General features: G+C 41.3%; 1 protein-coding gene across 2 annotated transcripts; it reads right to left on the bottom strand.

Annotated features, from left to right (window-relative positions):
- Positions 1 to 1503: 1503 nt before the first annotated feature.
- On the bottom strand, positions 1504 to 25999 carry LOC138978252 (egg peptide speract receptor-like). 2 transcript variants are annotated; one of them, XM_070350918.1, is made up of 15 exons: positions 25561 to 25996; positions 23127 to 23286; positions 18345 to 18529; positions 17225 to 17338; positions 16701 to 16814; positions 14908 to 15067; positions 13576 to 13760; positions 12878 to 12991; positions 12377 to 12490; positions 10540 to 10699; positions 9301 to 9482; positions 7691 to 7969; positions 6111 to 6215; positions 5563 to 5673; positions 2338 to 4098 (listed from the first exon to the last, which is right to left on the bottom strand). In XM_070350918.1, the coding sequence occupies exons 1-15, from the start codon at positions 25625 to 25627 to the stop codon at positions 4028 to 4030; spliced, it is 2121 nt and encodes a 706-aa protein (XP_070207019.1). In that variant the 5' UTR covers positions 25628 to 25996; the 3' UTR covers positions 2338 to 4027. The 2 variants fall into 2 exon arrangements, with proteins under 2 accessions (XP_070207020.1, XP_070207019.1); XM_070350919.1 differs by lacking the exons at positions 12377 to 12490; positions 12878 to 12991 and having other exon boundaries at positions 1504 to 4098; positions 25561 to 25999.
- Between the last annotated feature and the right edge of the window lie 475 nt (positions 26000 to 26474).

Raw genomic sequence — 26474 nt, 5'->3', positions numbered from 1 at the left:
GCACCATGCGTATACGTGTTTCCTTTGTGTGTTATTGGAACGCCTATTTGTGGTAGTTAAGCGCAATCTGCTAATCAGGTATAATTTGGTTTTGTTTTGCATTGTTTTCACTTATAAGTCACAATTATTTTGTGTGTGATATAACATGGTTATACTAAATTAAAATGTTGGATAGATGATCTTTTGACTTATGACGCCGTATTTATGAATAAATGAGACTATCTGAAAGCAGTTTGCAAAAGCAGGAAGCAGACAACGGCAGAAAATATATTAATAATTGTTCATAATTGTAAGCATACCTGTTATTGTTCTTTAAGTTGGGAACGAAAGCATAGTTCATGTTCAAGGATACCCACACAACGCTCCTGTTGAATGTATGTAAGCTCATGCATACATGTAGCTAACACTAGATTATACTTCTTGAACGTTCATGCTTCATGTCAAAATGTGTGTTCCCATTCTTTTGCTTAATATTCATTCTTATAACAATGTTTGTTTCTACATATTCCTAAATTAGCCAAGGGTCGTTGGATGATTGACATTTTTGTGTGTGGAAACATTGGAAGTAATGCTGGGCTCCATTTCCAAGCACTGCCGTACGACAGTTTATATGATGGCATGGGTTTCCAAGGCGCCGATATTGTGACTGAAAATGACTTTGTTACTTTTGGCCGCCAGTAACCGTGACTCGGTGTGTTTAAGTAGATTGATGTATTTTTGGATAATATTTGAGACGATTATAATTTAATATAACTCAACTCAACTCAACTCAACTCAAATTTTATTGGCTTCAATTTTCATAGAAGAATTTGTCTTGCGCTTGGGAGAAAGTAAGAGTATAACATATAAAAACAGCATTCATATCACATTTCATGTATCACACACAGTAATCACTAGTATAAGCCTACAATTATCACATTTGTACCTGTATCATACATGCAAATAAATAGTATCACCTATAACATATTGATATTCTGATGGACACGTTGGAGGAATTCTGGGGTTATGATTGGATAGTCTCGCACAGGCCTATCCTTTATATTTATAACACCAAACTACACTCGGTTCTGGTTTCATCGCAGTGGATGAAGTACACAAATACCTGGTCAGGTTTGCTTCTGATACTGGTCGACAGCCTATACAATTTGCAACAATTGTTGCTTAGGTCAAATAAACATATATATGTTGGTTTAGGGTAACCCGACCGACCCTATTTTTTCCCGCCGACCCTACAACTTTGTTTTTCATTTCGCAAAAACAAACTGTTGGCACATTTAGCGAACCATACCGAGACGCAGGAACTGGACAAAACTGGCCTTGCCAAGACTGAGACAGACAGACAGACAGACAGACAGACAGACAGACACACATGCAGGGGAGAGAGAGAGAGAGAGAGAGAGAGAGAGAGAGAGAGAGAGAGAGAGAGAGAGAGAGAGAGAGATGTGCGCACGCATGCTGGCACGCAAGCTCGCTCATAAACACACACATGTACACGGGACAATCTCATGAAGAAATTGGGCAGTGTTATAATTCACACCTTAGTAATTGCTGTAACAATAATGAACATAATTATTAACATTTCAAAAAACAAAAATTGCGCCACGTTTAACACTAAGTTTAAATCCAAGTTTCAAACCAAAGCAAACGTAGACAAGAACATCTGACATTTATTTGTGGTAATTTACCTGAAATGAATGCACTTCACACACACACACACACGCACACACACACACACACACACACATACGCACATGGATATTTAAGACGCAAATAATACTCTTGATACATTCCGACAGTGATTTTTTATTTTTTAAAAAAATTTTTAACCTCAGTTGCATGCAGGTTGCTGCTACCCTTCTTATTTGCCTTTTTTCCTTTTTTTTCCGGCTGGGAGCATCCTTCTTCATAGGTCTTTTTTCTTTTATCAATCAAATTCTTACATTTTTAAATCAACAGCCTAAATAACGGGTTGAAAATTTTTTTTAAATTTACTTCTTTTGCCCTAATCTTTTCACCTCTATCATGGACAAATACCAATAATGGACAATTTTATTAAAATATTTTACAATTACCATTATTCTCAGTCTATATGTGTCGCAAATCTAACTCTGAATTAAATATGCACACAATTTCTATTGGTTTCCCGTATTTGAATTTTCCCACACACATTTTTGCCACAATAATAAGTAAATTGAGATTCCGACAGTGATAAAAGACTGCATGTATTCACATCTTATGCCACTGGCCGAGGCAGCAGCCGGCCACGGGAACCAAACCAAATGTGCCTACAGACATACACTTTTATGAGACATGGCTCCCTGGATGGCTCAACTCAACTCAACTCAACTCAACTCAACTCAACTCAAATTTTATTGGCTTCAATTTTCACATAGAAGAATTTGTCTTGCGCTTGGGATTAAGACATAGGCAGAAAGTAAGAGTATAACATATAAAAACAGCATTCATATCACATTTCATGTATCACACACAGTAATCACTAGTATAGGCCTAGGCCTACAGATATATCACACATGCAAATAAGTAGTATAGACCTGCTGACTAAAATAATAACAGAGACAGAAAAAAAAACTGGGCACAACATTTACACGTGTGTGACCTACTTTACATCAAGTGCCTGTGATCTATAAATAACAATAATTGCGTTTAAAATAAACATGAATAATGCCGATGTTTGCTAACAATGAATACATAAAAACTAAGATAAGAATGTATGTGCTTTCATAATATGATTATTTTATAAAACACAGTGGGGAAATTGGAAGCCGAATAATCAGGACTAGGACCTTAGACTGCCGGGGCTGTGGTATCAAAGGCTCTTTACAACCAAACCGCCTCAAGACAAACCAGCAGACGGCAAGGCACTTGCCCCTGGTACTGTGACACCACAACTCCATTCAAAGTGAAAAGAGACCCACAACGGCAACGCTGACTGCCAGCACTGACACATAATGATCCAGCTGGATCTCCAAACTAACTCCATGACGCTACTTGAAACCACGTACCTCCGGCTCTGGTGCCTCGTTGACCACTGAGGAGCTAGAGCACGACAACCATCTGTCCCTTGCGGTGGCCCTTTTCATTTTTATTTTATTTATCTATTTTATTTTATTTTATTTTTATGTATTTATCTTTTTTTTATTATTTTAATTTTTTATTTTAATAACCATCTAAAGTCGGGGTCAAACCCGGGAACATGCCCCTAATGATTTTACCGTGAGGGCGTTAAACATTACTTATCATCACATCTTATGCCGTCTTATTGATGTGGTCACAACAAATACATGTATATGTCGTGCCAAAATCACGGAGTTGCCGAATTCACGGAATCGGCAACATTTTGCCCATTTCGCGTAACCGGCAAAACGCAGCCCATTACGCGAAATCGGCAGCGTTTTGCCGAAAAATCGGAAAGGCTTCTAAAATTTGCCCATTTAGCAAAAGTGGCATCCAGTCAGTTACTTTTTGCTTCACCAGAACATTGCATTAACATTGATTTACTTCCCTTATATGGTTTTTATGGTCAGTGTTGGTCTGTGTCGAGCTTAACTCCGGAAATGCACGAAAACTACTTTTTGACATAACTTATCGATTATTGCGATATCTATCCATTCGAGTGTCTAGCTGTCTAAGTGTGATGATATCCCAGGCATTTGAGAACTTTAAAACCAAAAAGTGGCTGCCGATTTCGCAAAACGAGCAAATAATAGAAGCCTTTACGCGTTTTCGGCAAACCGCTGCCGATTTCGCGTAATGGGCAGTGTTTTGCCGATTACGCGAAATAGGCAAAAAAGTTGCCGATTCCGCGAATTCGGCATTTCCGTGAAGTAGGCACGACACAGGGCCGGATCCAGGGTTTTTTTCCGGACCCCCTAGGAGGTTCAGGTGCTTCACACCCTCAAATAATATACCCCTACCACAATTGGGACCCCCCCCCCCCCAACCCTACTTAGGTCCGGCCCTGCGACATATGCATGGTGTTGTATGTTCTTGTCACTGTCATAGTCTATCACAGGTATCTCTCCTCTTCAGTTGCGGCCGTGTTTTGATACACTGGTTCCGACGTGCTCTGTTGTTTGCCTGGAATGAAGCCAACAGTGAAAACCACAATTAGAAGAAATAAAGAAATTAATTGTTTTGTTTTTGAGTTCATTCGTTGTTGTTGTAGTTTTTACATTTAGTCAAGTTTTGACTAAATGTTTTAACATAGAGGGGGAATCGAGACGAGGGTCGTGGTGTATGTGTGTGTGTGTGTAGAGCGATTCAGACTAAACTACTAGACCGATCTTTATGAAATTTGATATGAGAGTTCCTGGAAATGATATCCCCGGACGTTTTTTTCCCATTTTTTTTTCGATAAATATCTTTGATGACGTCATATCCGGCATTTTGTAAAAGTTGAGGCGGCACTGTCACACCCTCATTTTTCAATCAAATTGATTGAAATTTTGGCCAAACAATCTTCGACAAAGGCCGGACTTTGGTATTGCATTTCAGCTTGGAGGCTTAAAAATTAATTGATGACTTTGGTCATTAAAAATCTGAAAATTGTAATTAAAATTATTTTTTTATAAAACGATCCAAAAATACATTTATCGTATTGTTCATCATTTTCTGATTCCAAAACCATATAAATATGTTATATTCGGATTAAAAACAAGCTCTGGAAATTAAAAATATAAAAATTATGATTAAAATAAAATGTCCGAAATCGATTTAAAAACAATTTCATCTTATTCCTTGTCCGTTCCTGATTCCCAAAACATATAGATATGACATGTTTGGATTAAAAACACGTTCAGAGAGTTAAAAAGAATAGAGATATAGAAAAGCGTGCTATCCTCCTCAGTGCAACCGCTACCGCGCTTTTCTGGATTGTTAATTTCACTGCCTTTGCCACGAGCGGTGGACAGACGATGCTACGAGTGTACGGTCTTGCGGAAAACATGCAGTGCGTTCAGTTTCATTCTGTGAGTTCGACTGAGCTTGACTAAATGTTATTTCGCCTTACGCGACTTGTTGTTGTTGTTGTTGTTGTTGTTGTTGTTGTTGTTGTTGTTGTTGTTGTTGTTGTTGTGTTGTTGTTGTTGTTGTTGTTGTTTCTTTTGGACGCCTGTTTGCTTGTTCGATTGATTTTTTTTCCGTTTTCGTGTTAATAGTGTTGATGTTATTCAGAAGGTTACCAACAATCATAACTCCACAAAACAATTAAAGCATTTTTTAAATTCAAACTTCAAATTCACTCACAAAATCAGGATAATAAGAAGATTTTTCTCGAGGTGTTTGATAAACATGACAATATGTCATCTAGACGTTTACGCAAAACAAAAACAAAAAACCCATTACATTTACACAGAGACGCAGCGCAGACAACAATGGTCAAACACACACACACACACACACACACACACACACACACACACACACACACACACACACACACACACACACACACACACACACACAGATATTAGCATACAAGAAGGTGGAAAAGATAACCAAACGACCAACCAACCACACAAGACATTTTTTTTAAAGAGTCACCTTCTGGTATGTTACTTGTAGCTCCCACGCCTGAGGTCACATTCAGGGAGGTGTAGAGTCTGGATTCTCTGTCCTTCTCTTTCTCTAGCGCGTCGTACACTGGATTGTGACCTGCAACACAAACACACAAGTATATACAAACACACACCTACACACACACACACACACACACACACACACACACACACACACACACATACATCCAAGCACGCACACACACACACACACACACACACACACACATACATCCAAGCACGCACGCATGCACGCACGCATGAACGCGCACACACATATACGCACACACACATACACGTACACGAACGAACACGTACGCACGCACACATACTTGTTGCTTGGCATGTTGATTGTTTTAACTCGAGGTAAAGGTAGGAAAGTGAGGTTTTTCAAAAACATGTAAAGGAAGGGTGGAAGATATGGTCATTTGACATGTTTTGCACAATGTTTGAAAAATACAGCATTGTTCAGCACAGAAGTTTACTTTGACAATAACATTTGAAATACTCGGATATTCAGGGGGAAGCTCTCACCCATGACGTCATTGTCGATGACCTCATACACGCTTAGGTCCGTGTAGGTTTGTGTGTCTTGCTCATCCGGCACCTTCTTGGGGTTGTCATACACTGGGCTTTTACCTGTAGCGATATTATTCTCATCAGTACGCTTTCTTTTATCATTTGCACAATGTTCTAATTTCACAATCTTTCTTTTATCGTTTGCACAATGTTCTAATTTCACAATCTTTCTTTTATCGTTTGCACAATGTTCTGATTTCACAATCGGCGGTGACTCTACAACCGTAGTTTGACTATCGTGTACACTACATTGGGGTATGCACGTTAAGGATCCCACGATTGACAAAAAGGTCTTTCCTGGCAAAATTGTATAGGCGTAGATAAAAATGTCCACCAAAATACCCGTGTGACCTGGAATAATAGGCCGTGAAAGGTGGATGCAGCGCCTATAGGCTGTTGATCTACTGGCCGATGTGAATGCGTGATTGTGTAAAAAATTCCATCTCACACGGCATTAATAGGTAACATGCGCCTTGAGTCGCCTTGTGTGGTGAGATACGTGCGAGATATAAATCCTCGTAAATAAAATAAAATAAAATAAAAAAATATTACTTCCGTTTGAAATCCTCGAAGGCAATAAACAGTAATGAAAAGTGTGCTCCATGCGATGGGAGGGTCAGTGTGTACAATTTATTTTGCAGAAATTATTGTGGGTGGGGGATTAGAAGGATATAACAAATGATTTTGATGCGAGGACAACAGCAGAAGCAGACAAGCTGACTTTTACGTTCTTGAGCGTATTTCCACAGCTACACACAAAAAGATTTTTATTTAAATGCAGAGATGATTCGTTTTCAAACTGGAGGTTTTATAGCGCTTTTATTGTCAAAATTAATTCAAATCCTCCTGTATACTTTTAAAATAGTGTTTTAATGAGAATGATGATACTAGCGACTGAAAGCGTGCAAAACCACCAAGCCATTTTGTCCCGACAGATTAACAATTGCAAAATTAAAACAAAACTAAAACAAAACAACAACAACAAAAACGCTGTTTTCTCTGTCGTGACCCCACTGAACTTTCTTACTCGGGTGTCTGAATTTTATTTCCTTTAATTTTGTTTAGAGTGCTTTGCTTGTTTTGGTTGGGTTAGTTTTGGTTTACCAGCACGGTTGGCCTAGAGGTAAGGCGTCCCACCCATGATCGGGAGGTCGTGGGTTCGAACCCCGGCCGGGTCATACCTAAGACTTTAAAATTGGCAATCTAGTGGCTGCTCCGCATGGCGTCTGGCATTATGGGGTTAGTGCTAGGACTGGTTGGTCCGGTGTCAGAATAATGTGACTGGGTGAGACATGAAGCCTGTGCTGCGACTTCTGTCTTGTGTGTGGCGCACGTTATATGTCAAAGCAGCACCGCCCTGACATGGCCCTTCGTGGTCGGCTGGGCGTTAAGCAAACAAACATGGTTTGGTTTTGTTTCTTCTCTAAATGTTCCCTCCTTTTCTATTCCTTCCTTTTCCTTCCTTCTTCTTGAATGTCCAGAAACCTTAGAAATCTGGGGGACCACTGGAGAGACTTCAAGCAAGGGCAACTTACACAAAATCCCACCAAGATGTCCACGTCGCCACAAGACGACAACGACGACGACCACAGCGACGACGACAACAACCGCTGCAACTCCGCCAGCCACAGCCCCCCAGTTGATGTCGTCTTTGGTGTGGATGTTGTTTTCCAGCGCATCCGATTCGTTACCACTGTTCTGAGTTGTAGAATGGGTGTCCATGCTTTCTGTGTTCTTGGAGTGTTCTGTGTCTGTTGTGAAAACGAGCACAGGGCTTGTGGCCGGTCCAGCAACGCTTGAGGTTGTGGTCTTGGCTAGATTAAAAAATAACGAAGTATTATAACTAAGGTATTGATATAACAAATAGTATATCATGTTATGAAAAATGAATATACTTATTATTTTACTTTAGTACTTCATAAATGTGTGACAGGGGAGGCTACCGCTCCTTTCACAGCAGACTCTGCACCCGAGTTGTTGGCCTTTAAAAGTCAACACCGGTGTATTGTAGAATTCTGTTTGTGATAGGGTCTGGTGGTTTCCGATTGTCTGTATGTTCATGGAAACCTTCGGGTTTGCATAACAGTTTTTATAGGGCTAAGAAATTAGCCCTAACATTTTCAATCCTGTTTGATTGCACTTCGCTTCCCGAGGTGATCGTAGTGTTTCGGCACACGGTTACAACTGTCAGATTCCAACACTGACACCAATACGTCTTCTTGTCGTTCGCTTTTGCGATTTGCGTGGATCTATAGTTGGTTAAGGTGCGCCTGTTGGCCCAGATCCTCCGACTTCAGCCCTTAGGTTTCTTTCGGGGTTACCCCGCCCTTAGTTCCTGGCTCAAAAACCTAACCCTGGGAACACATGGGAGATTTCTTACCGGGGGTCCCACCCCTGGGCTAAAGCTTTTAATGCGGCTCTTACTCGCATGGTGTAACCGTCATGGGACACGTAGGGCATTTTATAGTGGAGTCAGTGCCATCTGCCGACCCACCCCGTCCTGGTAGAGACACCGCTAGTTGGTCCGGGACTGCTTATTCTATATTCGCAGCTGGCCCCCATATCTGGGGGCCGTTCCCCTATCCGCCACCTAGGGACCCGCCGGGTTGAGGATAGTCGCCCCCCTACTGAATTGGAAGTAGTCTGTTCCCGGACACCAATACTAAAACTACATGTTAGTCTCACAATAATAATAAGATACTGCATTAACAACAGCAATGTTTGATGCCACAAGAGAAAAAGGCGTGTTACACGTGATACTAAAGTCGCCATTTTTCTTCTCGAGTAAAACAAAGTAACGGGTGTTGGGTAGAGAAATGAGTAGTGACAGTGAATCCGAACGCGGCACGCTAAAACAGTTCTTTAGATCCGTACAAACAGCAGACAGGCAATTACCGTCGATACTGCATGGGAAATAACTTAGTACACTGTATGTAGCTTGTGTCGCCTATTAAATCAATTAATGTTGTTGTTTTTTTAAAGTTTCTGTATTCACTGACAGACAGACTGGTAGGCAGATAGACAGGCAGACAAGCAGATAGTTAGACAGGCAGGCAGACAACTGCACCTAGATCACAGCCGCGAGACATCCTAGCATACTGAGCAGTCCAAGACAGACAGACACACAGACAGACAGACACTGTACCTAGAAGAGGACCACACGTCACCCCAGCATACTGAGATGTCCAACAGGTATGTTTGACTGCTAGACGCGGCGAACAGTCGACCAGTCGTGTTTCGTTGCCTCTACAGTCCACGTCGTCCATCCAAGTGGTGGACACCACCTCGCCTCTAGCCACGTCCACCTCGTAAGCTTTTGATGTAAGTCTGCACACAAAAACAAAAAAGGTAAGTTGTTAGAACGTTTGTTATTCTGCGTTCATGGGATGAAACTCCCACGTTCACTCGTGTTTTTTGCACGAGTGGATTTTTACGTGTAGGACCGTTTTTACCCCGCCATTTAGGCAGCCATACGCCGCTTTCGGAGGAGAATTAGTGTTCACTCTGTCAATCTGTCGATCTGCACATGTCACCTACCATAAAAATCGCTTGCTTGACTACACTATCTGAAATATTTCTTATGTTATCAAGATCTCAGAAACCGGCACGGTTGGCCTAGTGGTAAGGCGTCCGCCCCGTGATCGGGAGGTCGTGGGTTCGAACCCCGGCCGGGTCATACCTAAGACTTTAAAATTGGCAATCTAGTGGCTGCTCCGCCTGGCGTCTGGCATTATGGGGTTAGTGCTAGGACTGGTTGGTCCGGTGTCAGAATAATGTGACTGGGTGAGACATGAAGCCTGTGCTGCGACTTCTGTCTTGTGTGTGGCGCACGTTATATGTCAAAGCAGCACTGCCCTGATATGGCCCTTCGTGGTCGGCTGGGCGTTAAGCAAACAAACAAACAAACAAAGTCACAAATATATCGACCAACGGTCTTTGAAGTGCACAGACAAACAATTAGTGACAACAACTTATCTTGATGGTCAATCTGTCAATCTGCACATTTCACCTACCATTAAATCGCTTGCTTGACTACACTATCTCAATTATTTCTAAAGTATTCAAGATGTCATAAAGATGTAAGCGCTCTAATATAAATCGTGCCAAAAATAGTATTGCAACCACTTTCGAACCCCAGCGATGCCTTCCTCCACGTGTCATTTCATTCAAACTGTCTAAGCCATTTAAGGTGCTCAACTTGGCTATCTGGCACACTTTTCGGATCACAGATTTCTTTTACAGGGGTCAAATACCCTCAAACTCCGACAAAAACGTAAAAAATCGAGGAAAATTCAGAAAAGGAATAACTCGTCAACTTTTACATACGAATTAAGCTATTGCGCCCTACCTCTTTTTTCCTCAATAAGTCAAAGATAAAACTCACGTATCATATCCTAGCTGACGACACACAACCTGCGCATCCGTGTTTCCCCAGAAGAACGCACACACAGCCCCCCACGTTCCGTTAGCCAGGATCTGCACCAGGCCTTCACCGGGTTGAGACCCGTTGACCAGGCGTACTGACCCGTGGCCTGGAAGATCTCCTGCACACAGACAACCACGCACATGACATCAGCCGCATTAGGATTTGTGGCCTGTACAATTTCCAGCAGTTTGTCTCTTTAAACTTATTGTAAAGACCACGCATGTACTATAATAATATTTGTATGAGCATCGACGATGCATCAGTCAGGAAGGGATGTTAACAAATGTCATGCAACGGGAATGTGTCTGACTGTTTGTTTGTATGTTTGGTTGTTTGTTTGTTTGTTTGTTGGTGTGTTTGTGTGTGCTTGTTTGTTTGTTTCTTTGTGTCTGTGTGTTTGTTCGGTTTTTTGTTTGCTGACTGCTTGCTTGCTTGTGTCACAAAGATGTGAGTAAGGTATTTGGAGATAAGTTGGGTTTTGTAAAGTCGTCGTGATTTTAACCTCCCAAAAGAATGGATTGTGATGAGTAGACAGGTTATAAGCGATATCACGGGTTTCGTGTGATTCACGAGGAAATAGCCCTGGCTTAACAGAAATGTGTTTACGAGTTTGAAAGATATAGCTGGTTTGAGACTGAGAGAGTCACAGCGAATCAAACTAAGCAACCAAGGCCAAGGAGGTTGGTTTTCGCTTGTCGTCTTGTTCTGGGAACAAGCACTCCTTCTTGAGACGGGTCTTTTAAGGAGTTTCCATGACGGTGTCCGGGGGTTGGAACCCACACTGGAGAGTTCGTGACGATGTCAGGACAAGAAGTCACATCGGCGAAGGTGGATGGACGGTGGAGTCCCCATCAACACTGGACGTTGAGACGAACCAGTACTTTTCGCTAAGGGCGAAGTAGTGTTTCTCGGGGAGGAACGTGAGATATGAATAACGGTATCTACATGGATTACAGTCACGTGGCACCAGAGTTGATGATAATTAGTTTTAACGTCCTCTTAGAACCATTTGGCCTATCTTGGGACGGCACCAGAGTGTGTAAATGACGGCATGAAGTGGAACTACGAACTCGTGAGTGTCTGTCAACATCCTCTAGCTCTTGTGGAATAACCTAATATTGAGATAGTATGGTTTAGGAAGATTGTAGTATGTACTCACATGTATTGAGTGATTGCAATTTCACTGTGTGAACTGTGCGTTCGTGAGTGGTGATTGGTATTGCTGTATTGATGTGAAGAATTGTATTGTTAATTGTGAGGAAATAATAAGTCTGTATCCTCCCAGATTCTGTGTGTGAAGTGTGTAGTGCGAAAGAGTCAGTTTAACTAGATAGGGCAGAGCACGTATTAATAACAATAACTTCTTTATTCGCATATTCCACTTCATGACAGCTTGCTTATATGCTTGCTTGCGTGCTTGTTAATTGATTGATTGATTGATTAATTGATTGATTGATTGAATCCATAAATGAATGATTGATTGATTGATTGGTTGATTGGTTGATTGATTGGTTGATCGATTGATTGACTGATTGATTAATAGGTTGATCGATTGATTGACTAATTGATTGAATATACCCACATCCTTGTTGTCAAACACAAGGGAAACAGCTGAGGCAAAGCTGTCGTCAAAAGAATTCCTGCGTCACCGCATCACATTTATTTAGATTGAGCAGCAGTCAACACTTCGTCGTTTGACATTATAATCTTTATTTCTTATTCATATCCTTAAAAATGTAACGCCCAAAACTGAAAGACAACTGCGCATTAAAAATCCAGAGAAGCAGGCACTTACGAAAGTGACAGAACTGATCAGTAAATCCCGGTGCACACGTGCAGGTAAAGTGACCCAGGTGATTGTGACACGTCCCGCCATTCTGACATGGGTTGCTGGCACATTCGTCGATATCTGTAAAATAGAATAAAAAGGTATGTAGACCAAGAGTTGCGCCATCATGATTGTGCTGTTTAGTCTAGTTGGTTTTTTTATGTTTTTTTTATAATTATGTTTTTTATTCAGAGACAAAATCATAGCAATAAATAAAAGTTCATCATCATCATCATCATTAGCAGCAGCAGCAGCACCAGCAGCACCAGCAATATCATCACCACGAGTGGGCTAACGGCCTGCCGATTCGTGCTGATATTTATTTTCTCTACGTGGCTCTTATTATTAGCTAACAGTCATGATGCTAATAACTAGCGTTAGGAAACGCGACATTCATGGCAAATCCGACCCAGTCCTTGCAACCCACCCGTCTATATCTCCACCCCCTGACTTGGGAGCTGCACTTACCAAGTTTGCACCTTGACCCAGTAAATCCTTGGCGACAGGAACAGGTGTAGTAACGGTTGTGATCAACACATCTCGCACCATTTGCACACTGGTGGTTGGCACAGTCGTCCGTATCTGGAAATTGGGAATCCAGATAATGGTCGATGAAGTTGTCGTTGTCATTGTCGTCGTTGCTACCGTCACAATAGTCTTTCTTTCTTTATTTGGTGTTTAACGTCGTTTTCAACCCGTAAGGGTTATATCGCGACGGTCACAATAGTCATCGTCGCTATCATCATCATCATCATCATCATCATCATCATCATCATCATCATCATCATCATCACCGTCGTCGTCGTCAACGTTAAATCGCCTACTTGACCAATCAGGACTGATTGTAGATGACCCGTTAAATGTTTCAGCGCTGAGGCCGGTGTCACGAACTGAAAACTCTGGCTGAACAATCCTTCTCAATGCGGTCAATGCGCATGCGCTAACATCGGGAGATTAATCAGGTCGTGAACAACCTAACCCTAACCATAACCATAACCCTAACCCCTACCCAAACCCTAACCCTAACCCTAACCCATGGGTCGAATTTTTTAAGTCCAAGATTGGGGCATGCGCATTGACCGCAATGAGAAGGATTGTTCAGCAGAGGTTTCAGTTCGTGACACCGGGACCCTTTTTGTTTATCACACACACACACACCCTCGTACCTTGTGTAGTATCACACGAGACGCCAGCGTCGGCCCTGTCTCTGATCTTGCAAATCGATGACACTTTGGTGGGACAGTTCAAGAGCCGCGGTTCGCTCCCTTTACACTGGAAATAGCCATCCGTCTGGTGATACGGCGCGGGCCCTTGTCCAAAGTATGACCCGGTGTAAGACTTGATCCTCGTCCTGCAAGTCAGATAATTAAAGCACCAGTATGTCTCAAATGGTTTACATAACGATTTAAATCTTCTAAGGAAAAAAGCAGTTCTAACCTTATGGAACACACTTGCAATAGCATTTAATAGCATCGTTTGAATTGCTATTTAGCTCGCGTAAACCACACACCAGATTTCGTAGTTTATCTAACCCCTGAGCCATCGTGAACCCGTGTGATCCACTTTCCTTTTTTTCACAATTTAGTCGTCAGTGTGTGGTTTCAATACGACTGGCTGTATCTGCAATAGCACGTTATTGTGTACCTCTGATTCTAAAACGCAACAAACGGATGAGAGTCACATGAACCTGTCGGCGGCGGCTGGCTTCAAAGAAAGCGAGCGCTATGCAGAAAATTCGTCTGTTTTGAGAAACACGACCTTGCGTGAACTGCTTCCGGGCTCCCTTTTCTAAAACTTTCAAAACTTCGAATTGTACTGATCTTGTCTTGATGGAAAAAAAAAACTTTTATGATTTAAGAATGTTTTTGTTACAAGCTGTCAATTTATTATTTAGATTTTAAAAGTTAGTTCTAGCGCCAAAACGAGGCGCCTGATTGTAGATCCACGATCCACGAAAATTAATTCTTTGAAAATGTCTCACTCTCGACGAAAAGCAGCCAGGATGTTCCCGTTCGGTGAGCGTTCAAATGGAAGGGTGTTTGTACTGTGTGTAAAAGCCTGACAGTATCTGTGATGGTTTACGGGAGGCTTACTGTGCCTTTAATTAAGTGTCAACAAGTTTGATGACAAGCAGAAGTTTAGAACGTGTTTATGTTTTTGATTAATAAAACTGATTGGTAGGACTATGCCTTTAAGGTCATTAAATTGCCAATGTAAGGCTGCAATATTTAACAGCAGACATGTAAAGGACTTACACGCCCCTCAGTGCGAGTTTGTTTTTAAATTTGACACAAATACACACACACACACACACACACACACACACACACACACACACACACACACACAGTGGCAAAAAGATAAGAGGGAATGACGTCAGATGGAGAAAGATCGAAAGCTGACTGCAGCTAGATTGCATGCAGTACATCAATGATGTCACTGGCAAGGGTTTCGATCGAGGAAAACTACCAACGAATTAATTAAAATAGTTCACGTACGAATTATATCCAAGCTGTCGACAAACCACGTTCGTTTCATCGTAGGCCCAGATGAAATCACACACAGGTCCCCATGTTCCGTTGACCAGAATCTCCACTCTTCCTTCCAGTGGGTGAGAGCCGTTGACCAGGCGTATTGACCCGTGGCCTGGGAGATCTCCTGCACACAGACAGCCACGTACACAGCATCAGTCAAGACCAAGTGCGTGCAGAAAAGATCCTGTCATCCATGTCAGAGTTCGGTGGGTAATAGAAACACGAAAATACCCAGCATGCTTCCCCCGAAATCGGCGTATGGCTGCCTGAATGGCGGGGTAAAAACGATCACACACGTAAAAATAAACCACCCGTGCAAAAGCATGGGAGATCGTGGGAGTTTCAGCCCATGAACGAAGAAGAAGAAGAAGAAGAAGAAGAAGAAGAAGAAGAAGAAGAAGAAGAAGAAGACACATCATCAGCCACATTAGGATTTGAATATACTAAGCGGCCTGTACCATTTCCAGCAGGATTTTTAAACTTATTGTAAAGACCACGCATGTACTTTTGTATTTTCGCAAGCATCGACGCTGCGTTAGTCCTGTAGTGATGTGAACATGCCATGCAACTGGGATTTGTTTGTCTGTTTCTTTCTTTCTTTCTATATTTCATTCTTATTTTGTTTTTTTGTTTTGTTGTCTGCTTGCATGCATCATTGCTTGCTTGCTTGCTTGCTTGCTAGCTAGCTTGATTGATTGATTGGTTGATTGAATGTACCCACATCTTTGTTATTAAAAGCAAGAGAAACAGCTGAGGCAAAGCTGTCGTCATCAAAATTCCTGCGTCACCGCATCACATTTCTTCAGTATGAGCAGCAGTAAACACTTCGTCGTTTTTATATTTAGTCAAGTTTTGACTAAATATTTTAACATCGAGGGGGAATCGAAACGAGGGTCGTGGTGTATGTGTGTGTGTGTGTGTGTGCGTGCGTGCGTGCGTGTAGAGCGATTCAGACCAAACTACTGGGCCGATCTTTATGAAATTTTACATGAGAGTTCCTGGGATTGATATCCCCGAACGTTTTTTTCCTTTTTTCGATAAATGTCTTTGATGACGTCATATCCGGCTTTTCGTGAAAGTTGAGGCGGCACTGTCACGCCCTCATTTTTCAACCAAATTGGTTGAAATTTTGGTCAAGTAATCTTCGACGAAGCCCGGGGTTCGGTATTGCATTTCAGCTTGGTGGCTTAAAAATTAATTAATGACTTTGGTCATTAAAAATCGGAAAATTGTAAAAAAAAATAAAAATTTCTAAAACGATCCAAATTTACGTTTATCTTATTCTCCATCATTTGCTGATTCCAAAAACATATAAATATGTTATATTCGGATTAAAAACAAGCTCTGAAAATTAAATATATAAAAATTATTATCAAAATTAAATTGTCGAAATCAATTTAAAAACACTTTCATCTTATTCCTTGTCGGTTCCTGATTCCAAAAACATATAGATATGATATGTTTGGATTAAAAACACGCTCAGAAAGTTAAAACAAAGAGAGGTACAGAAAAGCGTGCTATCCTTCTTAGCGCAACTACTACCCCGCTCTTCTTGTCAATTTCACTGCCTTTGCCATGAGCGGTGGCCTGACGATGCTACGAGTAAAATGGCATTCGTTTCATTCTGTGAGTTCGACAGCTACTTGACTAAATATTGTATTTTCGCCTTACGCGACTTGTTAATCTTTATTTCTGATTTATATCCTTACAAATGTAACGTTCAAAGCTGAAAGACAACTGCGCATAATAAATCTTACTGAATTGACAGAACTGGTCAGTAAATCCCGGTGAACACGTGCAGGTAAAGTGACCCACGTGATTGTGACACGTTCCACCGTTCTGACATGGGTTGCTGGTACATTCGTCGATATCTGAAAAATAATGTAGAACGAGAGTTGCGCCCTTATGTGCTGCTGGTAAGTCTAGTTTATTAAAAACATTTTTTTTTTAAATTTTATTCAAAGACAACATCAGAACAAAAAATAAAAGTTCATCATCATCATCATAGTCATCATCATCATCATCATCGTCATCGTCATCATCATCGTCATGAATGGTCTAACGGCCTGCCGTCTCGTGCTGATGTCCATTTTCTCGACATGTCTGTTATCATTTGCTTTCAGTCAACATCTTCTAAATATCTCGTGATAACTATAAATATAGCGTTAGGATACGAACAACTGTCATTGCAAAACCCGCCCACTCGTCTCAACCCACCCGTCTGTATCTCCACCCCCTAACATAACAGTTGATTCTCTAACGGCTTTAGAATTTCACTTACCAAGTTCGCACCTTGACCCAGTAAATCCTTGGCGACAGGAACAGGTGTAGTAACGGTTCTGATCAACACATCCCGCACCATTTTCACACTGGTGGTTGGCACAGTCGTCCGTATCTGGAAATTGTAAATCTAGATCATCATCTTCATCATCATCATAACCATCACCATCATCTTCTTCTTCTTCTTCTTCTTCTTCTTCTTCTTCTTCTTCTTCTTCTTCTTCTTCTTCTTCTTCTTCTTGTGTCTTCTTCTTCTTCTTTGGCTTCTTCTTTTACTTCTTCTTCTTTTTCTACTTCTTCTTACCGCAACACGGTGGCCTAGTGGTAAGGCGTCCGCCCAGTGAGCGGGAGGTCGTGGGTTCGAACCTAAGACTTTAAAATTGGCAATCTAGTGGCTGCTCCGCCTGGCGTCTGGCATTATGGGGTAAGTGCTAGGACTGGTTGGTCCGGTGTCAGAATAATGTGACTGGGTGAGACATGAAGCCTGTGCTGCGACTTCTGTCTTGTGTGTGGCGCACGTTAAATGTCAAAGGAGCACGGCCCTGATATCACCCTTCGTGGTGGACTGGGCGTTAAGCAAACAAACAAAAAACCAAAAAATTCTTCTTCTTCATCATCGTCGTCGTCGTCGACGTTAAAACGCCTGTCGGCGACAGATGTCGAAGACTATCTCATCTGGGACTCTTGTCTTCTGCTCCAAAATTACTTATCATCATATATGGCTATTTCGATGTCGTGGAATTTTGGCGTAACTCGTTTAAAACAGCTTTTCGGGAGAAGAGATATCCTTAATATTATGAAATCGTGTTTATATTCGTTCCTGGTATGGATAGGGGAATGATAACAGAATGTTAAATCATGTATTGTCCATCGTATTTCTCATGAAGAATGATTTACTTAGTCTAAAGCACAAACACATAAAATCGCCAAGAATAGAGTTACGCCAACATTCCACAACGACGACGAGTTGACCTATCAGGACTGATTCTAGATGACCCGCCTAATGTTTTAGCGCTCAGGCCGGGACCTTTTTTGGTTATCACTCACACACACACACACACACACACACACACACACACACACGCGCGCGCGCTATCAAACACACTCAAACACCCTCAGACCTTGTGTAGTATCACACGAGACACCAGCGTCGGCCCTGCCTTTGATCTTGCAAATGGAGGACGCCCGGGTGGAACAGTTCAGGAGCCGGGATTCGCTTCCCTGACACTCGAAATAGCCATCCGTCTGGTGATACGGCGCGGGCCCTTGTCCAAAGTAAGACCCGGTGTAGGGTTTGATCCTCGTCCTGCAAGTTAGATAATTAAGTGTCAAGAAGTTTGATGAAAAGCATACACAAATTATTCAAGTTCTTTTGAAATGTAGGACATGCTTATGTTGTGTAAATCCATGATTTGGTAGGGCTATGTCTCTAAGGTCATTGAAATGCAAATGTCCGGCTGCAAATTGGAAACGGCAGATATTTCAGTGCGAGTTTGTCTTCAAATTTGATAAAGCTACTTTGAAATTGGATCCCTGTTGGTTCGTACAATGATGTGTCTCCAGCAAGATACAACGCTCAATGAATTCCGTATCGGAAGCAATCGTCTGTTGCTAGGGGAATGGCATCTGGTCTGTCCTGATGTGTGGATATAAGTCCTGTCAAAGGAAGGAGGACTTATAATAACAGGTTCAATAATGGATGTTCTTCCCTTTGTGGACTCACAAGTCAAAGTTGCGAAGAGAGCGCTTCTGGCTGCCAGGAATAAAACATTGATGGGCGCAACAATCACGTTGTGTTAAAGGCACAGTAAGCCTCCCGTAAACCATCACAGATACTGTCAGGCTTTTACACACAGTGCAAACACCATTTCATTTAAACACTCACGCTTGAGAACATTCTAGGTGCCCTCCGTAAAGAGCGAGCAATTTTCAAAGAATTTATTTTTGCGTGGTTTATCTTACCTCTGAGCCATCGTGAACCCGTGTAATCCAGTTTCCCTTTTTTTTCTTTTTTACAATTTAGCCGCCAGTTTGTCATTTCAATGCAAATCTCTGGAAGCTTATCTGCAATAGCACGTTATTGTGTACCTTTCAATCTGAAATGCAACATTGAAACGGCTGCGAACTAGAGCAGTGGCGGTGAACGGTTCATTCCAGCGTCGCGGACGACGCTGGTATCTGTGGTTGGGAAGAACGTGCCTGTGGAGAATTAGTCTCCAAGCCAAAGCGCGCTGACTCTCCAAGCCAAAACAATTTCAAAGCTGAAAAAAAATGTACAATTTACGCGAAACGATTAAACACAGCTTTCGGGTGTTTTTTTTAATCTAAGATGTACATAAATATACCACTCCGACCATAAGGAAAAGAAAACAAGTCGCGTAAGGCGAAAATACAATATTTAGTCAAGTAGCTGTGGAAATCACAGAATGAAAGTGAACGCAATGTAATTTTTCAGCAAGACCGTATACTCGTAGCATCGTCAGTCCACCGCTCATAGCAAAGGCAGTCTTCTTCTTCTTCTTCGTTCATGGGCTTAGACTCCCACGTTCACTCATGTTTTTAGCACAAGTGGATTTTTACGTGTATGACCGTTTTTACCCCGCCATTCAGGCAGCCATACGCCGATTTCGGGGGAGCAAAGGCAGTGAAATTGACAAGAAGAGCGGGGTAGTAGTTGCGCTAAGAAGGATAGCACGCTTTTCTGTACCTCTCTTTGTTTTAACTTTCTGAGCGTGTTTTTAATCCAAACATATCATATCTATATGTTTTTGGAATCAGGAACCGACAAGGAATAAGATGAAAGTGTTTTTAAATTGATTTGGACAATTTAATTTTGATAATAATTTTTATGCCACCAAGCTGAAATGCAATACCGAACCCCGGGCTTCGTCGAAGATTACTTGACCAAAATTTCAACCAATTTGGTTGAAAAATGAGGGCGTGACAGTGCCGCCTCAACTTTCACGAAAAGCCGGATATGACGTCATCAAAGACATTTATCAAAAAAATGAAAAAAACGTTCGGGGATTTCATACCCAGGAACTCTCATGTCAAATTTCATAAAGATCGGTCCAGTAGTTTAGTCTGAATCGCTCTACACACACACACACACACGCACAAACGCACACACGCACACACACACGCACATACACCACGACCCTCGTTTCGATTCCCCCTCGATGTTAAAATATTTAGTCAAAACTTGACTAAATATAAAAAGACACACACAAAAAAAAAGACCGAGAGGAGCCGAGTCAATCACCGAGAGGACGTGTTTCGCGCCGTTTCGACGTCGTTTGTTCAGATGCGGCCAGTTGGATCAGTTGCGGTCATACAGGGGCGCCTTGCACAAGAAAAGATCTTCAACAATCCCGATCATCATCATCATGGTACAATAATGTTTTGTGCGCCCCCATGTATGTGTTCTGTGCTAATAATGCACGGTTGTGAAATGTCCGTACACATTTTGTGGCACTATGTAATTGTTAGTGCATCCTCCTGCGGATGCTTCGTGCTAAAATTGCACTTCCATTAAAATATTGTACGCTCATGTCAGTAATATATTTTCAATTGTTTCTCTGTCAATTTCAAGTGTTTGTTTCCAATTACTTCAGTATCTCCCTGTTGCAATTCCAGGTGATTCATTATGCATGTGCCAATTTGAGGTGTTTAATTCTGATTCCTGTATTTACAGTGTAAAATTAAAACTATTGTTTTCAAACATTCCTATGACACCTGGTAATGGTTCTGTGGTTTTGTTTTTAATTTGTATTTTGTTTTTCTGCAATAAATATTTGAAATGGATCTGAGGCCGACTTACTACTTTTAGCACTCTTTTTCACCACATTCCCACGTACAGATATTGCAATATCAACTCTTCCTTTCTACCTGTTTCAAACAAGCTCTATTTTTTAATTAAAAAGTTTTTACTAAATGTCTTAACATAGAGGGGGGAATCGAGACGAGGGTCTTGGTGTATGTGCGTGTGTGTGTGTGTGTGTGTGTGTGTGTGTGTGTGTGTGTGTGTGTGTGTGTGTGTGTGTGTGTGTGTGTGTGTGTCTGTGTGTCTGTCTGTGTGTGTGTGTGTAGAACGATTCAGACTAAACTACTGGACCGATCTTTATGAAATTTGACATGAGACTTCCTGGGAATGATATTCCAGGACGTTTTTTTTATTTTTTTTTATAAACGTCTTTTATGACGTCATATCCGGCTTTTTTGTACAAGTTGAGGCTGCACTGTCACACCCTCATTTTTCAATCAAATTGATTGAAATTTTGGCCAAGCAATCTTCGACGAAGGCCGGACTTCCGTATTGCATTTCAGTTTGGTGGCTTAAAAATTAATTAATGACTTCGGTCATTAAAAATCTGAAAATTGTAAAAAAATAAATAAATTATAAAACGATCCAAATTTACGTTCATCTTATTCTTCATCCTTTTCTGATTCCAAAAACATATAAATATGTTATATTTGAATTAAAAACAAGCTCTGAAAATTAAAAATATAAAAATTATGATCAAAATAAAATTTCCGAAATCGTTTTAAAAACTATTTCATCTTATTCCTTGTCGGTTCCTGATTCCAAAAACATATAGATATGATATGTTTGGATTAAAAACACGCTCAGAAAGTTAAAACGAAGAGAGGTACAGTAAAGCGTGCTATGAAGCACAGCGCAACCGTTACCGCGCCAAACAGGCTCGTCACTTTCACTGCCTTTTGCACTAGCGGCGGACTACGTTCAGTTTCATTCTGTGAGTTCCACAGCTTGACTAAATGTAGTAATTTCGCCTTACGCGACTTGTTTTTTCTTGTGGCTGTTTGATCAATTCATAGCAAGCATTGACTGAAATAAACAATTTATATATCCAGCACAACATGCAATTCATTGACTTTTTACCCTAACCTTTTAACACTTCCCAAAATAAATCTTTGGTGGACATTGCATCGACGCTGTTCATTTTGAATGAACATTTTTCTTGTAGGAACTGGCGCCAGGCAGCGTCGTCTGCCGCTACGAGAACCACGACCTTGCGTGACCCTGCTTCCGGGCTATCTTTTTTTTAAACTTTCAAAACTTCGTATTGGTCTGATCTTGTCTTGATTAAAAAAAGATTTCTTTTATGATTTAAGAATGTTTGTGTAACAAGCTGTCAATTTATTATTTAGATTTCAAAAGTTAGGTCAGAAGCGCAAAAAGGACCGTCCGATTGTCTGACAGACAATCCGCAAAATTAATTCTTTGAAAATTGCTAGCTCTTTACGTAGGGCACCTAGGATGTTCCCGTTCGGTGAGCGTTCAAATGGAAGCGTGTTTGTACTGTGTATCTGTGATGGTTTACGGGAGGCTTACTGTGCCTTTAACGCAATGGTGCAGACTCAAGAAGCAATGAACACATAGTGCTTTTCCTGATTATATTGCTGTCTAACTCTACTAACTTAACTGAACAGACACCTTTGATAAGAATCATTTTTAATGCGAACATACACCAATTTATTTAAAAGAGTTTTTGTTTCCCAGTCAGAAGCTGCTTGGTCGTATCCTGTTCGGCTTGTGGAGTGCATGCAGTCGGTGAGAGTGGCCAGAGCGAGAAAACGCGTAAGTAAGCATGCAAGCACATAAACAAATCAAACAAAACAAACAAACAAAAACTGCCAAAAGACAATATAACATGCTCCCGATTAAGATCCCAGTAAATGACGACACAATGGGATAGAGTAACAAAAACTAGCAATCATACAAACAAACAAACAAAAACAAAACACACGTACACACACACACCACGCGAGAAGGAATGACGTCCAGTCAGATTGAGAAAGGTCTGAATGCCGGGATGCAATATATCAATGACGCGCTGGGTTCGATCAGGAAAATGCTAATACAATAAACGTTCACGTACAATTGATATCCAAGCTGTCGACAAACCACTTTTGCTTCATCAGAGGACCAGATGAAATCACACACAGGTCCCCATGTTCCGTTGACCAGAATCTCCACTCTTCCTTCCAGTGGGTGAGAGCCGTTGACCAGCCGTATTGTGTCTTGACCATCAGCTTGACCTGTCAATAAAATACAGAATGTACTGTAGATGTGTCTGCACAGTGATAGTCCGGATTGTAAACAGTATTAAGGCCACACAAAAAAAGTCTGTTTACGGTATCCCGACCGACCTTATTTTTTCGCGCGACCCTAGACTTTTTTTTGGCACTTGGGGGAAAAGAAAAGTTAAATAAAATAAAAAAGTCTTTGTGTTTTTGGCAAAATAACTTAAAAATAATGTTTTTTTGGAAGAAAAAAAAAAAAAAAAGAAATCCCGACCTACCGACCCTATTTTTTGTGACTATGTTACCGTAAACATGGGTGGTTTTTTTGGCCTACGCATGGAGTTTACCATGTAAACTGAAAAAGGTAACAAACGTGCATCGATCTTGAATAGCTTTCACTGCTGAAAAGACGATAAACAATAATAAGCAACCAACCAACCAATCAACACTGACAAATATCCATCTACTTTCAGTGCTTGTGTAATAGTGTGTTGCGTTGTGCCTTGTTTCGCTTTACGCTCTCTGTCTGTCTTTCTGATTGTCTGTATCTTTGTCTCTGTCTGTCTGTCTGTCTTTCTGTCTGTCTGTCTGTCTGTCTGTCTGTCTGTCTGTGCGTGTGTGTGTGTGTGTGTGTGTGCGTGTGTGTGTGCGCGTGCGTACACGTGTGTGTGTGTGTGTGTGAGTGTGTGTGTTGGGGGGGGAGGTCATTAACATGAAGGAGGTATACACGTGTGTATTTGTGACAGTAATCTCGAGTCTCGTCACATTTTTACTCGTTTTGTGTGCTATCAATAAAACAAAAAAGTTAAAACAATACACACACAAAGGCCAAGAGTAAAGCCAGAAGGAGAACTGTACGTTGTAAAACAACCGGATCTGACAGCCCTCAGCAGCCTCAGTATAAGATTTCATCTCATTTCACACCAGACGACAAACATAGCGCTAAGTTATTACGATGGCATCTTCGCGCAAAGTGGACAGCCTGTCACCCACACTATAATTCATATGTCGGAAATCCTGGTAGGTTAATGAGCCGCTGAGCATAACTGTATCTCAACCTGTTAGACTCCCTGCCAACGGATAGGCTGTCCTTTACGTTCTGTTCCTTGACATTTTAAGATATTTTACGATTTTTTTATTGCTCGCCTGTGAAAAGGTGTATGTGGCGGGGGGGGGGGGGTGGAGGGGGTTGTCAGATAGAGAGAGAGAGAGAGAGAGAGAGTTAGAGAGAGAGAGAGAGGGAGAGAGAGAGAGAGAGAGAGAGGGAGAGGGAGAGGGAGAGAGAGAGAGAGAGAGGGAGAGAGAGAGAGTTAGAGAGAGACAGAGACAAAGACATAGACAAAGACATAGACATAGTCATACAAAGTGGAAACAGTCAGACAGAAGAAATGTTCTGTCTTGTTCTAAAATTATTTGAGGAGGTTTACAAACTCTGCATATTTAACATTTTAAGGCATTACTTTAAAGTTGAGTGCCTGTCAAGAGCTGGAAACCTCCCGACCCCGCTTGATTTCGTGAGGCGTAAAAGCTTTTTGTTCTATTCTATTTGGGGAGGGGGGGCTTTCCCCTGCCTGTACTATGACGAAGAGCTTGTTATACCTTTTGACGAACAGGTTCCACTGGTCTTGCTTAGACAAAACAAAAATTCACTGACACACACACGTCCACACTATGTTTAACTTAGTAGATGCTGTCATCAAAATAAATGATTTGAGTTAACTTGTGTAACATACGCAACATCAAACAGAAAATGTGTCCCCATTGAGACGATGTCAGGGGAATGTGCGTGTTTAATCATAGTAATTATTCATTCATGTATACAGTCAGTCAGTCATTTATTCTGTCATTGATCCATTCAAGAATACAACAGCCAAAAAATATTATCTGTGTTTGATAAGAAATGCGTATATGTGTGCCAGTGTGTGTGTGTGTCAGTGTGTGTGTGTGTGTGTGTGTGTGTGTGTGTGTGTATGTGTCATGTGTGTTTGTTTGTGAGTGTGGGGGTGTTTGTGCGTGTGTGTGGGGGTGTGTGTGCGTGTGTGTGTGTGTGTATGTGTGTGTGCGTGTGTGTCATGTCACAGTGTGTCATGTGTATGTGTGTGCCGTGTGTGTGTATGTGTGTGTGTGTGTGTGTGTGTGTGTGTGTATGATTGTATGTGTGTGCGTCTCTCTGTCTGTGTCTGTCTGTCTGTCTGTCTGTCTGTCTGTCTGTCTCTCTCTCTCTCTCTCTCTCTCTCTCTCTCTCTCTCTCTCTCTCTCTCTCTCTCAAGAAACTCTAAACGTACATACCTGATGCGTAATTCACAATCACAGAACACAGCACCAAAGAGACAATGGTCGAACACAAAATCCTCATCTCTTTTTTTATGGAAACAAACCCACCGAACAAACAAACAAACCGCAGCAAACAATAACGGTACAGGATTAGAAAGCGTGGCGACTTAACTAAGACTGTGACACTGTTATGTACAAAAAGCAGCGACTCAAACGCTTGACTGCACTCTTGCCTAACAGCAAGAGAAATAATTATGCGTAAATGTCTGTGTTGGTCAGGAAGCAACGTCCGGGTTCGGTCTTCTGCGTCGCGTGAATACAAGTGGGTGCAGATATATATATAATAGGGTTGAGTTTATTTACACTAGCAAGTTCTAAATTTTCTCTCAATCAGCGAGGTCAAAAACTGTCATATCCCTCCACACGCGAGGAATACTGCTCCGCCTTTGACACAGTCATTCCTGGCCTCTCTCCGTCCAAACAAAGAAAAACAACATTTAAAATACTGGAGTGTCGTTGACAACGAGACAATGACAAAAGCGCAAGGAGCCAATTGATGGGAAAATGTGTTTATTATTATTATTATCATTATCATCATTATTACTGATGATTGCTTAGCACGGCCATCAACATCGAACGCAGAAGAAGAAGAACTGATGATTGCTATTATCATATCATTATCATACAAGACAGCGTTTCAGATTCGTTTAATAAATAATGGGTTGTCTTTCTCGTGTATCAATTTTCTTGCTGATATTCTCCGCACTTGGTGTTTTGTTTATTATTTAATTTAATTTTTTATGATTTTGTTTAAACTGGTTTTTTCTTTGTCCGTGTTTGTGAGAGAAAAAAAAAGTAAAACAGATTTATTATTTATTGCTTGTCACGTGGAATGGAAGAGCACACTGGGTGTACCTTGATGTGCCCTT

The sequence above is a fragment of the Littorina saxatilis genome, linkage group LG10 (genome assembly GCF_037325665.1).
Source record: "Littorina saxatilis isolate snail1 linkage group LG10, US_GU_Lsax_2.0, whole genome shotgun sequence".
NCBI lineage: Eukaryota > Metazoa > Mollusca > Gastropoda > Littorinimorpha > Littorinidae > Littorina > Littorina saxatilis.
The sequence above is the reverse complement of the archived record's forward strand: the minus strand, read 5'-3'. Positions and strand labels throughout refer to the sequence as shown.